Here is a 17451-nt window from a genome sequence, read left to right on the forward strand (position 1 = left end):
CAGTGTAGCAAATAGGTACTCGAATTTTTAAGCAGTGTACCAGATATGTACTCAAACTTGTAAGCAGTGTAGACACACACGTTTGGTAGTAATGGGCATTATGCACATTTCCATGTTTTAATTAATTTTGGACCTCCGGATAGAAAAAAATCCGGTTGGACCCTACTATAAATAACTATATGGACCTAGGACCAAACAAGAAATTTTCCATTTCATAAACACAAATTTAAGGGTATTTACGTAATTTAGTCAAACCATAATCTAAAGAGTTATTAAATCGCAAATTCCAAAATAAAATTTATCAGCGTCTCACTCAGCTTTCTCAGAACAGAAAAAAAGTTGAATTCTCTCTCTCTCTTTGATTTGCATTTGTAATAAACCTTAACAAAATAATAAATTAAATTCTCCGATCACAAAAAGATTCAACTTTCAATAACGCCAAATCCTTCTATTTTAATTTAATTCCAAAACCCCCAATTTTGCGTACTCCTTTCTGCAAGATCTTCAATTCTCACCGGAAATTAGATCTGCACGACAACTGTTTGATAATATGGTCATGTGAGAGTTCTAATCTCGAAGGAGAAATTTTTAATGGCGACAGCAACAATGGCTACAGCTGCAGGAGCAGCAATGCTTTTATATTATGTATTAAGTAAAAGATTATCACCTAAAGATGATGAAGAGGATGATAATAATGATCATCATGGAGATTTATCAAAATTAAATAGGTCTGTTAGGAGGAAGATATTAAGAAGACCTGCACAAGCACCTGCTACTTGGTTTGAAACTATGGGAACGTTATCTGAAACACTTAGGTTTACTTATTCTGAAACCCTAGGAAAATGGCCTATTGGGGATTTAGCTTTTGGTATAAATTATCTCATGAGACGTCAGGTAAGTTTTTTTTTTCCTTGTTAGAACTATTCTGTCGTTTTTGATTGAATGAAGTAAATTTGTCGTTCTTAGATACGGACATCTTGACATTTAGGATTTATCAGTGAAGGAATTGATCAAATTATGAAGTTTCAGTTTGAAAACTGCTAAAACTATGCCAGTAAGAAGCTGAATTGGTCATAAGTAATGGTATTATCTACAATGGAATGATTAGGTGTGATATACAGCTATTGTTGTGAAAAAAGTAAAAAATTTCCCCTATTGGTTCTATCTATTCCTATAAGCTTTCCCTACCAATTTCACTAAGGTATACCTGAAATAGTCATAACTAATGGTTCTACTGGAAAATATTATTGTTGAATTATGTGAGCTTATGTTGTTGCAGGGTAATTTGCATGTTGCAAGTGTTTATGCTGGGAGTAGTTCTGTTCAGCTTAAAGGTCCTGAGATTATAGCGGAGTTGGTGTATTTTCTGAGGCTGTTGACTCTTTGCATGCTTTTCTCGAAGAAGCCTTTCCCAGTGTTTTTAGAATCTGGGGGGTATTCTCAAGAGGATGTTCTCCTTCAAGAGCCTAAAGCAGGGGTACATAGTCATTTTGGTTTCCACAATTCTTTGGTTTATGAATATCCTAGTTGTAATCTGATTCAGGTGTGACAATAAAAGCTTCTGATGCTTATAGTACTTAAAATTATTTTGTCTTTTGCAGCTTTTGAAGCCTGCTTTCACGATTTTGTGTGATAGAAGTTCAAGAGTTTTCCTCTTATTGATTCGGGGGACTCATAGTATTAAAGACACGCTTACAGCGGTAACTGGGGCTGTAGTCCCATTTCATCATTCAGTTATACATGAAGGTGGTATTAGTAATTTAGTTTTAGGGTATGCACATTGTGGGATGGTTGCTGCAGCTCGGTGGATTGCAAAACTCAGTACCCCAATCCTTTTAAAGGCACTTGACGAACATCCAGATTACAAAATTAAGGTGGATCTAATCTACTAATCTTAGCCGAATCATGTACATATTTGTATCAATCTATATGATATGTGTGTGATTTCTATTCATTGTACCTCTGATACCAACCCAGATTACCACCTCAATGGATCTGTGATTTTGTTATAATTTTAAATATAGTATATGAATGTGAATATACCTTAAGTGTGCCAAGACTAGGATTGGAGCTTACTAGTTAAGATGGACACAAGAATATTTCTCAAGTGACTAGAAGGAGAAGGTAACCTTGCTTGAACTTACTAGTTAAGATGGACACAAGAATATTTCTTAAGTGACTAGAAGGAGAAGGTAACCTTGCTTGAAGCTCCTGTATCATGCGGTTCTACTGTCGAGAGGCTACCATGTCTTAATAGAGGTTCTATTGTATTCATTTCTTACTTTTATATGAAGAAGTTATCAAATGTCACTGTCCACATGAAGGTGTTCAATTCCTTCTTTATCGACCCATGGATTTGTCCTTTGCTTTAACAAGTTGGTATACATTTTCACGGTGCTGCTGGCTGTCGTTGTTGTACATTTAGACGGTGTTATCCATCTTTTTTATGCATGAAAATTGTTGGTGATATTTTGTTACTCCTCTCCAGGTTGTTGGGCATTCATTGGGTGGAGGTACTGCTGCACTCCTGACATATATTCTTCGAGAACGAAAGGAGTTCTCTTCGAGCACCTGTGTAACATTTGCTCCTGGTATGTACCCATTGAATGCTTCTTTAGCGTAGTTTCATCAGAAGTTGTTTCAAGTGAACCACTATTGTGGATACCGGCATGGAATCCAAAGGTTCTCAACTTTATAGTTTGTTTGTTGTATAAGTACGAAAGCGTTGACTTTTGGAAGGTTGCTCAATATCAATTGACACTTGTATTATCCAGCTGCTTGTATGACATGGGATTTAGCAGAATCAGGCAAACACTTCATTACTACTATTGTCAATGGCTCTGACCTGGTTCCCACTTTTTCAACTGCTTCCATCGATGATCTTCGTTCAGAGGTGCAGTACAAGTTTATTCCTTTATTAAATAGTTTGTTACGATCTAAACAGTTATTATTTTTATAATGCATGAAGCCATGAACATAATGTTACTGTGTCTGCAAAGCAGGTCACAGCATCATCTTGGTTAAATGACCTGCGAGATCAAGTTGAGCAGACGAGAATCTTGAATGTTGTTTATCGTTCGGCTTCTGCTCTTGGATCTCGTCTACCATCTATAGCTACAGCAAAGGCAAGGGTTGCTGGTGCAGGTGCTCTTCTGCGACCAGTTTCCAGCAGTACTCAGGTTTGTCTTAGTGAAATTAGTAGAGAAGCTTATAGGAACAGATAGAACAAATAGGGAGAAAAGAGTTGCTTTGTTTCACAACAACAGTAGCTGTATATTACACCTAAGCATTCCATTGTAGATAATGCCTTGTATTTCTTTGTCGGTATCCGTGGTGATTGTTTGTGTAACTCTTGCATGATACTTGAATGTTTGGTTGCGTCAGATTGTAATGAAGAGGGCACAGAATGTTGCTCAGGCAGTTGTCAGGACCCGTTCATCTTTCTCAGCATGGTCTTGCATGGGTGCCCGTCGCCGTAGTGTGGGTCCATTTTCAAATGTTAATGATGAAGCTGACAAGCCTGATCAAGCCTCTCAATTAACATCTCGTAATCGAACCTCTGTTGACACTCAAGGGACCATGTCGGTTGGAGATTCAGAGGTAGATGAACTAGGTTATGGCTGCTCGAGAGGTGTTCCAAGGCACAGTGATACAGAGGAAGAAGGGGAACTAATCTCGGTTGATCACGTCAGTACGTCAGCAGTTGAAGACATGACTGCAGGTGAATTGTGGTATGAACTAGAGAAAGAGCTTCAAAGGCAAGGGGGTGAAGATGAAGTCAATGTTCAGGAAGTTCGGGAAGAAGAAGAAGCTGCTGCCAAAGAAATTACTGAAGAGGAAAATACTCTGCTAGGCAATGTAGGAGTGGTAGAAACTAAAACATCTGGCGCCTCAGCCTTCGATGCTTCGTCAGAGGTCCAGCCATTTTACCCTCCTGGTCGTATAATGCATATCGTCTCTGTACCAGTTGAGACGAGGAGAAACTCCACCTCGTCCTCCTCTTCTTCTGATGAGGATGATGATGATAATAACCCAATCACCGCCAATATTGAAGAACGTGTTGGCATTTATGAAACACCTCGACAACTGTATAGCAAGCTTCGACTTTCAAGAACTATGATTAATGATCATTTTATGCCAATGTATAGGAAAATGATGGAACAGTTGATTAGTGAACTAGAAAAGGATGAAGATTACTGTACACATACAATGTGAAAAGAAAAAAAAAAGAAACATAGTTACTAATTTACAAGTATAATAATAGATAGTATATAAATATTATCATGTAGATGCAGTGTTTGTTAGCTCTATTAGCAAATTCAATTTGGATTTTCCGCATCCCATGAACCCATTTCATTAACAATCGTACATTCGATTTAAGTTTGGTAAGTATTTGCTTAAGTAACTTATTTGCTCTATACTGTCAGCAGAAATATATGAAAAAAATTTGAGTTTGGTGATAGTCCCCAACAAAATATCGGGGGCTTCCAAAAATTGACGGGCAAGCCTAGCCTAAAGTAGATGCAGTGTTTGTTAGCTCTATTAGCAAATTCAATTTGGATTTTCCGCATCCCATGAACCCATTTCATTAACAATCGTACATTCGATTTAAGTTTGGTAAGTATTTGCTTAAGTAACTTATTTGCTCTATACTGTCAGCAGAAATATATGAAAAAAATTTGAGTTTGGTGATAGTCCCCAACAAAATATCGGGGGCTTCCAAAAATTGACGGGCAAGCCTAGCCTAAAGTAGGGCTAGCCTCGCTCGCCTCCATAGAGATGTGTTCGCTTTGGTGGGTGTCGGCACGACCCGTCGTCACTATTCGATCATCAACGGGACGCCTTTCACCCCTGACAGAACGGGTTAGACTTCACTCAGCTCATTTCGTCTATATTTACACACAAGCACTAACCCCTATGCACTCTGACATACGCGATGTGGGACTAAAACTATCTCGTAGTATTTGTTTCTGGTGGGGGGCATAAGCTAAACAAAGTGCAAAACATACCACCCTAGTTTATCAATGCGGGTCTATTCCTTGTTGTTCATCCCATAATTGGATCGAGATAGGCAAATCTTAGATTTACCATCCCATAGGAATTACCCTGACATACTGCGCGTTTCTTTTTTTTAGAACTATCCGAAATTCCGTAGTTTTTCTTTTCTTTTCTACATAAACCAGAAGATTGAGAGAGTAGCGCTCGATCTGGGCATCTCCTTCTTCTCCTCTCCTGCTCAGTTGATTTTAATGGCGTCTGTGGCATCTACTGCTCTTTGGCCAAGGTTGATTTCTGGAGATACCAGGGTTCCAGGCTTGGTTGATAGCTTGCTTGATTTGAATCTTTAGCACTTGTTTCCGAGGTGATAGACTCGAGGAATCAAAAGTGGAATTGGGTTATAAGCAATATGGATAACATTCCTAGTCATATTGCACATAGAAAACTTAAGCTTGAGGTTGGCAAGCAGAAGTACTATCACTTGTGGAATGAGGATGTCAGGGATTGGGTAAAATTAAGGAGCTTCCTAGTCATCGGAGGGTAGGTGCTGCAAGCAGCAAAATATCAGTCACAAAGCTCAAATGTTGCACCTTTTGTTGTTAGTGAAAATCGCAGTTTAAGAAAAGTAATAGATGTTCGTCGGTCTATAATTGAAAGAAAAAACATCTTGAGGTCAAGTGAAGCTGTAATGTAATGACTCCAGAAATGACAAATATCTGATTTATACTCGACCAGACTCCTCCTCTTACTCCGACGTGAAAGGTATGGGACAAAAGATTTCATTACCGGATGTAAATGAGACGGTCCATCAAATTTTGTTTCTCTGGCAAGAAAAGGTAAGAAAGTGCCCGTGGGTAAGACATATTTACTCTAGGAATTATACTGTACCACTAATTAATGGATGTGGGTGTCCAACGGATTTCAAGCCAACACCAGGTTCCAATCAAAATTCCATCAGATATCTAAATTGGCTCGACCAAATTTTGTGTGATTCGGAGAAACTAAAATGTGGGTGTTCTGTTATAGAGATTGAAACTATGTATTTATATAACCCACATTCTTAACATCTCCAAAAGGATGCCTGACCTTGATTCCTTATATATTTATATAACCCACATTCTTAACATCTCCAAAAGGAAGCCTGACCTTGATTCCTTATATATGCCAAGGGCTTCTCCCATAACTTTGGCTCGGGACAGTACTTCTGCTCTCTTTATTCCGGATGGATGCAAGACTATCATCATCATCTAATGGTGACTCTCCACTAAACTCCCCAAGCTTCTCATACACTTGTGGCGCCATCTGAGGATCGTATCCAGCTGAGGCAAGCAAAAGTAACCCAATATAGTCTGCCTCCATTTCATTCCTAATAAGAGAAAACATGCAGGAAGAATAAAATACCTCTACTAGCAAGAAACATAAGCACATACTTGATGCCAGTATCAAGCTTTCTACAAGAAAGACCAAAGCAACAACAACAACTAGAAATAGAACTCCATTGTGACGAGTTTTGAGTATATGAAAAGGCGGACAAGCAGCAACGCTTGTAAACAATAGAATTCTACTTAAACCACAATAAATACCTCCGACGGGAAGGCAACAAGAGATATTTATATGCCTCAGTTATCCGTTCACTCATCTCATCACCAATGTTCAGAATTACTTCCAGAATTATAAGCCACGTAAACTTTGAGACGAATTCTGCTTTATGTCTTGCCACAAGATGCCCAACCTGATATCAGAATACAATATTAGATTCCATCTCTATCCAAGGAAAACACCATCCAAACAAAATAAACAACAAACTACACGACCAAATATACATGTTTCCTAGCTCAACCAGAGCTTCCTATGTGTCCCTGTCGAAGGCCTTTCTCCACATTTCACCAAAAAATTCTAAGAAGCTAACGAAAGAAGCATAAAATCAAATACCTCATGTGCGACTATTGTAGCTATCTCAGCATCTGTTTTAAAAACATCAAGCAAACCAGTGAAAACAACAATCTTTCCACCAGGAATACTTATGGCATTAACCCGTGGTTCATTAACAACCAAAATCTCCCAATGTAGTCCTTCCAAATGATAAGTAGCACCTTTCTTTCTATTTCTCTTCACCTTCATAACATCATCCTGAACTTCATTGCTGTATCCAAGACCACTCCCTACTTTCTCATACCTTAATCCCCTTTGTAAAGCTTCAATTATCTCAATGCCTATTGATCTAACCCTGACACTTTCCGGATGTGTTTCAGGAAGAATTTTCCCTTCATAAGTTTTCTTTAGATCATTAAACATGACTTCTCCAATTTCTCTTTCCAAATCAATCGATACAAGAATTAAATGAAATCTTTTTGAATAAGGATTCTTTCTAATCCCCATACAGTAATAACTACTCCACCAATAACCAAAAATCTAATCAATCTATTTCTGGGACTAAGGGGAATGAAATTTTGATGTGCACCTCGATGAGTTTGTTTTCCAAATGCGTGAAAAGAAGTAAACTTTGAATGCCAAGAAACTCTCCAGGTATTAGTAGTTGATGGTGAATTCACAGAAACACATTGTTGCTTCAACTGATGCTTAGCTTCACGCACTGGGTTTCTGCACCTTCGGGTTAAAATTTTAGAACCCAGATTACGGATTATATTAATGGCTAATTTTGCCTTTCTCAAATTACTCATAATTTTATAAAATTATCTTAAACAACAAGTACAAAAAATTTGTAAACCTTGATCAAGAGGAGTAACTGGTTATACTCAGAAGAGCATTTGGTTTCTGCAAGAAAATGAGAGGGTTTTTCTCAAGTCCATGGGAAAGTTCCCAACTTTCGCAAACAAAGAAGACGTCTTATTTACAGTCTTTTTCTTAGATTGCGGATGACAAACACCTTAAGACCTTAGGTAACCCCTTAAAATTCAGTACTTTCTTTTCCTTCATCTACCATTAGTTGAATGTACTTTTTTACTGCATAGAATTGACTGGTTCAATCCTTTTTTTCTACTACATAGAGTTTGGAAAACAGGAAAACGTGGGGCTCATCTGACCAAAATGAAGTTGGCATGTGAGCCTCAAATAAAAGTGCCAATCCGGAGCTCCGGACTCTGCGACATGTCTAACTCGTCGTTCAGCAATACCATTTTGAGGCGACGTATGTGGGCAAGAAAACCTGTGTTGTATGCCAGAATTATTGAGATATGCAGTGAATTTTTTATACTCTAATGCATTATCTGATTGAAAAACTTTGATTTTATGTTCTTTGAAATGCTCTACTTGTTTACGAAATTGAATAAAAGTTTGTAAAGCATTTGAACATTGAACAAGAGGAAAGATCCACGTGAAGTGAGAATAGACATCCATAAGAAGCATATAGTAATGAAAACCAGTTCTAGATAGATGAGGTGAAACCTAAATGTCAAAAACAATAAAGAAAGACAATAATCAAACTGTTTATTTGAAACTGAAAAAATATATTGATGACAGATTCTAGAGACAATGCATAGCATAGGATGACCTAGACGCTGGTGCCAAATTGGGAAGGTAGATGAGACATATGACTGTGGATTTATTGGTTTGTCTATTGTGTCAACTCCTTCAAATATGTAAATCCCATTCCTATTCAGCCCTTGCAGTAGTGTTATCCCCGTGTGCTTGTCCTTCACAACAAAGAAAGATGTGTGAAATTCAAAGTATACATCATTATCCTTGCAAAACTGAGAAACTGACTGTAAATTGGTTTATTGGGGGTACATGGTATATATTGTTTAAATGGAATGATCTCGATTTATACGTGAAGGAGGCATTGCCAATATTAGCAATATTCAGTGCATTACCATTACCAACATGTACTTGTTCAGTACCATCATACTCATGAGGGATTGTCAAGTTCCTCATATCTGCAATTAAGTGATGAGTTGCACCGGTATCAGTCACCCATTGATTATCAGTTGGACCTCCAGGTAGGGAAATATATGCTACTGGTTGATTTTGTTGATTGTTGTTGGGCTTTTCATAGCGAAACCAACCTGTCAGCTGTGTGGTTTCGTTTTCCTGCAGATCTAACATGGTTGTTCTTCCTGGTTGGAACTTCTTTGAGGTGGTTGATTTCTGCGGTTGAACTGGTTGTTGTTTGTTTGGTATGGTCCTCGGCTTTGATTGTTAGAATTTTTTGGACCATTTCTGCTAGACGAAGCTGAGTTGGAGACAACAATATTTGATATTGGTTGCTGCAGTAAAGCTAGTTGTTGTTCGAGACGCATATCAAAAGTGAAGAGATGTGCATAAAATGTTTCCATGTCCATCTCTTCAATTGTACTCAAGGTAGTGACAACAGGATCATAAGTCTGATTCAACCCATTGCTGATGGATTGTTTCATCTCATCAGCAATTACAGTATATATAGCCAGATGCTGCAAGATGATCAAACAAACTTTTAGCTTCACTAAAAAATGCTTTTAAGGTTTCGTTACCTTTGTTCATAGAATGAAGGTGCTTCTTAATATGCATCTGATGAACCTTTGTTTTTCGTGCAAAGTGTCTCTCTAGTGTATCTCAGACCTCTTTGGACGTTTCTAATCCACTAACTTTACCTAGAACAACATCTGTTAATATAGAGTTCAGCCAGCCAACAAGAAGAGAATCTTGTTCTTCATACGCTGTGTATTCTGGATTGATTTCTTGTGAGTTAGGTAAAGTTCGTGGGGGGTTTTTTCCTTCGTCCCATCAACGAACCTTGTGAGTCCATAATTTTTAAGAATACGTTTGAACTGAGTTTTCCATAGCAAAAAGTTTATTTCCGTGAGCTTTAGGGTAACGAGGTGGTGTATCTGGATCTGACGTAGTTGATTTGTATTTGTTGCCATTGAAGTTTTTTTTTAAGCGTGGGTTGGATCGAGGAGGATACCAACTTAAAGAGAAGGTTTTGGTGAATATCTTCCATACTTAACTTGTGGAGATAGAACTCTTATTTATACTGAGAAGCTGTTACATAGTTGTTACAGAGTTTAATCTGAGTCAAAAACTGACTAATAAATTCTCACTTAAAAGAACGAGTTCTTAGCCTACAAAATAGAGCTGTTTATCTTGGTCATCTGACTGACTCAGTTGAGAGTCTAGAGGAAGGATAGCTCTGGTATCCTTAACAGTGATCATGTCGTGAAACGTGGAATTGGAGTGGCAACTCGATTTATTTTCGGATGGAAGATCTATTGGTAGTCTATGAACCTATATATAACACTCTTGACTCTGTAATACCGGTTCTTTTGCACCTTTGTAAATTCAAGGATTTGCTACTTGTGCGTTCATCATGGGTATTAAAAAGTGTCAAACATAATTCAATAAGTGGAAAAAATATAAAATATCCAATCGCGGTATAGTCTCTACCGAGCGATAAAGACTTCATCGCTCGATGGTCACTATACCAGTCGGTCAAGTTTTCATCGCTAGCAACTTTGTATCCGCATTCGACGCTATGTAGGTCGCTTATTGGTTCATCATCCAATAGCTAGTGACCAACCCTTTTGTATATTCAATATCATACAATTCAACTTATGCCTTCTCTCCATCGAAATGACTTGTGCTCACTTCACTTGAGAAGCTGACGTTACTCTTATTTGATCCTCGATATCAGTTACAAGTGATGCATATTTAAATTTAACCATTTTTAATTTACCGGACAATGTATATTAAAAGTTTATAACGTTAGCCGGTAATGAAAGTTCAAGAAAAACCAATAAGAGCCTTTAAAATAGATTTCCCTTTATCAATAAGATTGTGAGAAATTATGCAGAAAATTTGTGGATGATAAACTAAGATCATCCTGGGTCGTTCACTATCGAACGGATGATAAACAAAGTTTTATAAAATTTGTTAAAATCCTATTAACTTATTATTTATCGGTTTATTCAGAGAATTATAGCTCTTTTTAAATTTGTCGAAGGCAAATTACGAATGATGATTAATTAAGATTCATGTGCATGGACTTAATGATGATTAATTAAGTTTTATATAATATTTTTATGTAATGCGATTGCGTTTTTTTTAAGATGTGGGGGATACCCCGACAAATTGGAGGATACTTTATGTTGCAGTCGCCATGGTTTTCAATTACGACTGCAATATAAATTATCCCTCAATTTCCCGACATTTTTTTAGTTAGTTAAATCTAATTAAAACTTAATTAAAAGTAAACTCAGTTTGGATTTTAACATTAATTTTAAGATAATTTTCATTAATAAAAAGAAAACAATTACAAATGCTCGAAATTAAATTAATCCATAAACTACTGATTTTCCTGACCATTAAAGATCCATTCCGTCATGTTTTCTGGATCAAGAGTGTGTTCAACACAACAGAGAACACACCAGTTTGAGTCTCACTTGGTCATTGAGTCTCATCAAGAGAGTCATATCCAAAACCTTAAAAAGTAACTTTAAGAGGATCATCCGTGCGGAGGGGAACACGATAAAATTCTTGAAATGGGTGGAGCGCTGATATAAATGAGGAAATTAGGGTATAAAGAGTAGATTGCATAACTGCTTCAATGTTCAATCCACTACCATGAGTTAAAGTGTCAGTCCAAGATTGGTTAAGCAAACCTCTAAGAGTTGTTTTCATGTCAACAACTTCACCACTTGCTGCCAATTGAGTAACCACCACTATATTTCGAGTATAAAGAAGATTTCGTTGACTTCCACGACTTCTCAAACTTCGTTGACTTCCAAGAAAACTTGAACCTACACTACAAGAACTTAAACCAACGACATTATGACTTGAAACTACATCATAATGACTGGAATATCCTGGAGAAGAGATACCAGTGGAAAAAGATAAAACAGTTTGCAGCTGCCGATACACGATCGATTTGTATCTGCGCTAGTTGACGATATCATCGATGATTACTCTATGTATATAGGTTACCAAAAATATGCACATAAAACCACTGCGGGATATGATATTATTAACATAATGATTTTTTGAAGAGAAATAAAAAGATGGACTAAGAACTTTTGTCTTCATGATATAGGATAATGTGAATTCCCAAGTATGAGCTAGGGATAATGAAGGAAGCCCAAAATTCAGCTAGTTGATCCCATAATTTTTTTTTATCAACAAGATGAGGACTGCCATATAAATGAGTAAGTACCCAAGAAGTATCATGAGAAGTTGCTTTGAGTTCTATATGAACAAAGTTGGAGGTAACATATACAAGTCGAAAGTGAAAGACATCCTTCCATAAAAGCGCAACTCCACCAGATTGACCTAGAGATAAAGACGACCACTAATACGTATAATTAAATTCCTAAAGAAGATTATTAGTTGTTGTTGAAGAAATTGAGTTTCTCACAGAAATATAACATCAGGATCATGAGAGGAAATGCAAAATTTAAGAAGTTGGTGAGCCAATTTATTCCCGAAACCTTGGAAATTTCATGTAAAAACTTGCATGGTGATACTATGCAATTGAATGTGATGCAACATTACCAATAATAAAATAACAAAAAAGAAAGTTAAAACTAAAGCAAACTCGAGGAAAGAAACACAGAAATTAAATACTAAGAAGCAATTGAGGAATTACATAAATAAGAAACGAAACATAGGAAATCGAACGCTAAAAATTAAAAGAAGCAACAAAAGACGAATGAATCAAACACTTATTGTTGAATTTCGTGAGTTGGTGATGCAAGAAACTCGTTAAGGACTTCTCACAAACACTTTTCAAGCCAACTTTTTACCGTTTCTTCAACAAATAGATTTACAAAGAGAAATGAGAATTGTAAAAAGATTGGTTCATAGGGAAGAACCATGAGTTTCAGTAAATTTTCCCCAGTTGATTCTCCTTATTTTGATTTCCATCATCCGACTTTGTGATACAACAATTAATAATAAAAAAAAAGCTAAATATTAAACTCACAATGCACAAATCAAAATAAACAGTCCTCTTTATTACATGATATACATTAAAGATTTTTTTCTTCGAATGTTAGGTTTTTATCCTTCTTTGATCATATGACAAGAAAAAGGCAAGAAACGAATAACATAAGAAATCTTTGTTATATAGTTGCACAATTATCTTAAACTATCAACAAAACTTAGAAAAAGTATTACAACTCAACCATTTCATTCCAAGTCAAAAAGGCTTATAAGAAACGGAGTTAAGGTTTACCAGGATACTTAATAACAATCATACTCATAATCACAATCACAATCATTCGTAGATGTGTCAATTGTTAGTGAAGAAAGAAGATTTACGGTGATTTACTTGAGACTTGGTAGAGTCTCTTCTTCCTCCTGAAATTTTTTAACCCTCTTACTCACTTCACAGGATGGTTGTAGACTACTTGCAGAAATTTATTTTCCAATATTCTTCTATTTTTACAGTAAAAATCTTTGAAATACTTTATGGCACCTCTAATTCTTCACCATTCTGTCTTTTAACATCAACATTCACATTATCGCATGTAAAGAATATTTATGGAGTTATGAGCTAGTGACCCTGGACAAAAATCACTTTACTAACATCTGTGCTAATAAAAAAAATCAATTGGGCACCGACAGTGTTCTCTTACCTTATAAGCCAAATCCATCGATTTTACTAATGAACACTGAGAAGACTTTCCTGACCAAGTAATGTATTTTAAACGTCTTTGAATGCGCCATTAACTGCTTGTATATCTACGATAACAACTATTACTTCTTATTGTTTTTCAACCATTACTGTAAAACCTCCATATATTGGTACTCTATATTTCAATAACCTATATGTATCATGATCCTAACTTGACTAGTTATTATAATAGTAATATCGATATTAAATTGGAGAAGTATAAATATTATTACACTAAAATTTATGATGAATTAAATTACTTATCTATACTTGTTAGAGTTAAAGATGTAAATCTTTGGATAGTTACCACATCTTTTAACTTGCGGATGCACCACAATATGCAACTCTATTTATAGTTGTAGAAACATCAAAAAAATTCTTAATATCCTTACAAGTTCCTCGCACATATATGTACCCCGTGTGTTGAATTATAAATATGTATGTACATCATCCAATAACACTTAGCATACATTAAATTTGTAGAAACTTTCTTTTTCTCAGTCCACCTCTCTTTATTAATAGTATCCATATATGATAATTTTATGTATCCCCAAGTGTATTAAAATACAGATATTTTACTGTGGTTCATTAGTGATAGTAATATATCCGTCTTACTTAAATTCACAATATCATTTTATACAAATGTCTTAACGCCAATCAAGGCAACTGTTTTTTTTTTGTTTGTACATATTGAAATGTGGTGTTTTTCTGTAATAATACAAGGACATATGTACTGTATATTTTCTGTAACAGTACAAGGACATATGTACTATTTTCTGTGTGCCATTACATATTGATATGTACTGTCTGTTTTCCTATTTTTAGAACCATGTGCTTAACTTTTAATTCCTTTTGCAAGTTTTTGTCCTCTCACATATGCATTAGTTTCTGGAGAAATAATGGCAATTGCCATTCGTTTTTTAAGAATCTAAAGAAAGTTGTGGATGATCGCCGTATCACTTTTGTGACTGACCGAGGTGAAGGATTGGTTAAATATATTCCCAGAGTTTTCCCTGAATCCCATCATAGCTATTGCTTCTTCCACTTGTCCAAAAACTTACCTATCGCAAAGTCTGATGAAAAGTATAAAGAAGTGTACAATTCTTTCTATAAGGCTACATATGCGCTTTCTCCTGCAACATACGAGGAAGCTCTTCAAGAAATGGTTAATTCGAGTAGGCCTTGGGTTGCTAAATACTTTTGCAACATTCCAAGAGAAAAACGGTCCAGTGCATTCTTCCTGGACTGTAGGTATGGTCAGACTTCTTCAAGCGTTACTGAATCGTTTAATAATTGGATTAATAATGTGAAGAAGTTACCTACATGTCCTTTGGTTGACAAGATCGGGTTTGTATCAGTTTCCTCTGTCACAACACAAGCTTTATATGTACTGTTAAGATTTTATAGTTTCTTGTAACTATATTTACTTTTTAAGCATGCTCCCCTAATCTATGGCAGTTGATATGTAGTTACTTTGCTGTTTTCTTATCATGTATGCTACGTATAATGGAGTTGATGTCAGAACGTCGCGAATAGTCTTTTGATGAACCATGAACAGTTAAGCCATGCGTATCAAGCCTTTCTTGAACTTCACATTCAAATTAGTCGTCCTTGGAAAGTTAGTCAGTCACATAATCACCTCTATGAAGTTCATTCTCCAAGGTTAGTATTTTCACCTTTATCAATATGTACTGTGTAGATACTCAGTAGATAAATATGGGCATGTCTCATATGGTAGATCTACAACAGAAAACTTGCACTTGCAAAAGATGGCGTGTGTATGATTTTTCATGCTCGCATGCTACTGCATCTATTGCTGCAACTGGGTTTCTAGATTAGGTCTATGAGTACTTTAAAGTCAGTTGTTATCGTCAGCTGTAATTATTAGCTACTAGGCATGTTCCTAATTACAACATGTATGTGTTTTGAAAAGTACATACTAGTATGTACTTTAGGTAGGATCATACAGTACAATGGATTAAGAAAATATACACCGTGGGACATATTGATATGTAGTAATGGTTTTGTTATTTTTTCCTACAAGCCTGATGAGTATACTGTAGAAGATACCATTCTCCTACCACCAATAATAAGCGCTCCACCAGGAAGGAAAAGAAAGACTCGCATTAAAAGTACATAGAAGAAAAATAGAAAAATCTGTTAAATGTTCAAATTGTAATTTGAAAACTCATCACAACAAGGCAGCATGCAACCTTATCCGTCAATACGAATGTTTCAATTCCTAATTACGACAGGTACGTGTTTCAAACAGTACATACTATTTCTAATTACAAATGTTCCAAATGATTTAACCAACATATATACTATGTACTCTTTACTTCTTATTGATATGTACTGTTGAATTCTTATTTTTTTATTACAGGCTCGATGAGCAAACCGATGATGATACTATTCTTTCAACCATCCGGTAATTTGAAAGCTCACATGTTGATGGTGGTTTTTAGTTCAAGGGTCAAAATCATAAAACCCTATATTTAGCGCTGTCATCCTGCAAAGAAACAAAAGCCATTTGAAAGTGATGAGTGTTCAAACCTCTTTAATTATATATGTATCGACCAATTCGTCATATTTATGAAATTTATCAGAATGGTGCATCAATCCCAGATATTCTATAAAAAATCAACTTATCACATTAGTTACTAATGCATTCGCTTGCCTGATATTTTCCCATGCTATGTTCTCAGCTGAACTCTCATCATTGACATGACATGACGATGAAGTGTTCACTCTCAGCAGAGTAGCATAAATCTCCCGAAGTGTCAGTTTTGAGATCTGCATGAAAATACCCATACGAGCTACATCACTCTCTGACAAAGAGATCAATGCGTTCACACACTTTTAATTAAAGTTAGCATGATCTAACGCATATTTACTTTTAAAGAAAATCTAGACTGTTAATGTCGTCCTCAAAAAATGATCACGGCCACACAATTTGGCCGCGCGATTTAACAAGCTTATACTACCCCTAGTAGAACTAGGCGATCACCGTAGCAATCACCGGCGGTCCCACTAGTCCTCTAGCTGATCGAATCCCGTGTTGCCTATTCACAAGCGCCTCAAACGCCGGCCCAAACATGGGCGTTTGCGTTGCGGAAAGACAAATCTCGAACGAGCTAAAACCATAAAAAAGGGTCTCAAAAGCCATCATATCCGTCCAACTTTGTCAGCCTAGTTGGACGGCATAGATCGCGTTCCAAACTATCAGAGAAGTGCTAAGACGTCCACCACCGACCCAATGCTATCCCTTACCAATCGACTTGCTTATGGGAAGTTAATAGCGCACCAAATCGTTCGATTGAACTAGGATGATCGCATAACCTTGAAAACCCTAAATTGAATAAGAGACTTTACACAACTACCGCTAATCGATCGTATCCATCCAACTTCACCATCTTAATTGGACGGATTAGATCGTACTTCAAATGATCAAGGAGATACCAACATGTTCAACATCGAACCAACTGCACACGTGAACGATCGACTTGCTTATAGCAAGACTAAAGCGCACCAAAACGCCAGCCCAAAGAAGCATGGACACGTTGTTTCAAAAACCTAAAAAATACTTTGCGGAAATACATTACTACCGCAAATCGATCTCGACCACTCATCTTCGCCAACTGATTTGCGTTGCTTAGATTTAACTTGAAATGGCATCGAGGACATCAACGTGATCACTGTCGTCCCACCTTCACGCGTGACTGACCGACCTGCTCGAGCTGACGATCGAAGCCTCGAATCGCTCGCCCAAAGAGGGTGACCATGCGGCCCACCTAAACCCTAAAGTCGCGTCAATGGCAGTTTGAAACTTCCGCAAATGATCACGACCATCC

The 17451-nt window shown here is 36.6% G+C and overlaps 2 protein-coding genes across 2 annotated transcripts; one reads left to right on the plus strand and one right to left on the minus strand.

Moving 5' to 3' along the window:
• The first annotated feature begins 316 nt into the window (after positions 1 to 316).
• On the plus strand, positions 317 to 4288 carry LOC113348866. Its single transcript, XM_026592760.1, has 7 exons — positions 317 to 894; positions 1280 to 1477; positions 1602 to 1874; positions 2489 to 2591; positions 2775 to 2893; positions 3003 to 3179; positions 3385 to 4288. Exons 1-7 carry the CDS (start codon positions 592 to 594, stop codon positions 4213 to 4215), a joined length of 2004 nt encoding a protein of 667 aa, XP_026448545.1. The 5' UTR covers positions 317 to 591; the 3' UTR covers positions 4216 to 4288.
• Positions 4289 to 6007: 1719 nt separating this feature from the next.
• Positions 6008 to 7755, minus strand: LOC113353824 (mitochondrial metalloendopeptidase OMA1-like). Its single transcript, XM_026597310.1, has 3 exons — positions 6931 to 7755; positions 6582 to 6730; positions 6008 to 6364 (listed from the first exon to the last, which is right to left on the minus strand). The coding sequence occupies exons 1-3, from the start codon at positions 7375 to 7377 to the stop codon at positions 6154 to 6156; spliced, it is 807 nt and encodes a 268-aa protein (XP_026453095.1). The 5' UTR covers positions 7378 to 7755; the 3' UTR covers positions 6008 to 6153.
• Between the last annotated feature and the right edge of the window lie 9696 nt (positions 7756 to 17451).

Source organism: Papaver somniferum, chromosome 2, assembly GCF_003573695.1.
Source record: "Papaver somniferum cultivar HN1 chromosome 2, ASM357369v1, whole genome shotgun sequence".
NCBI lineage: Eukaryota > Viridiplantae > Streptophyta > Magnoliopsida > Ranunculales > Papaveraceae > Papaver > Papaver somniferum.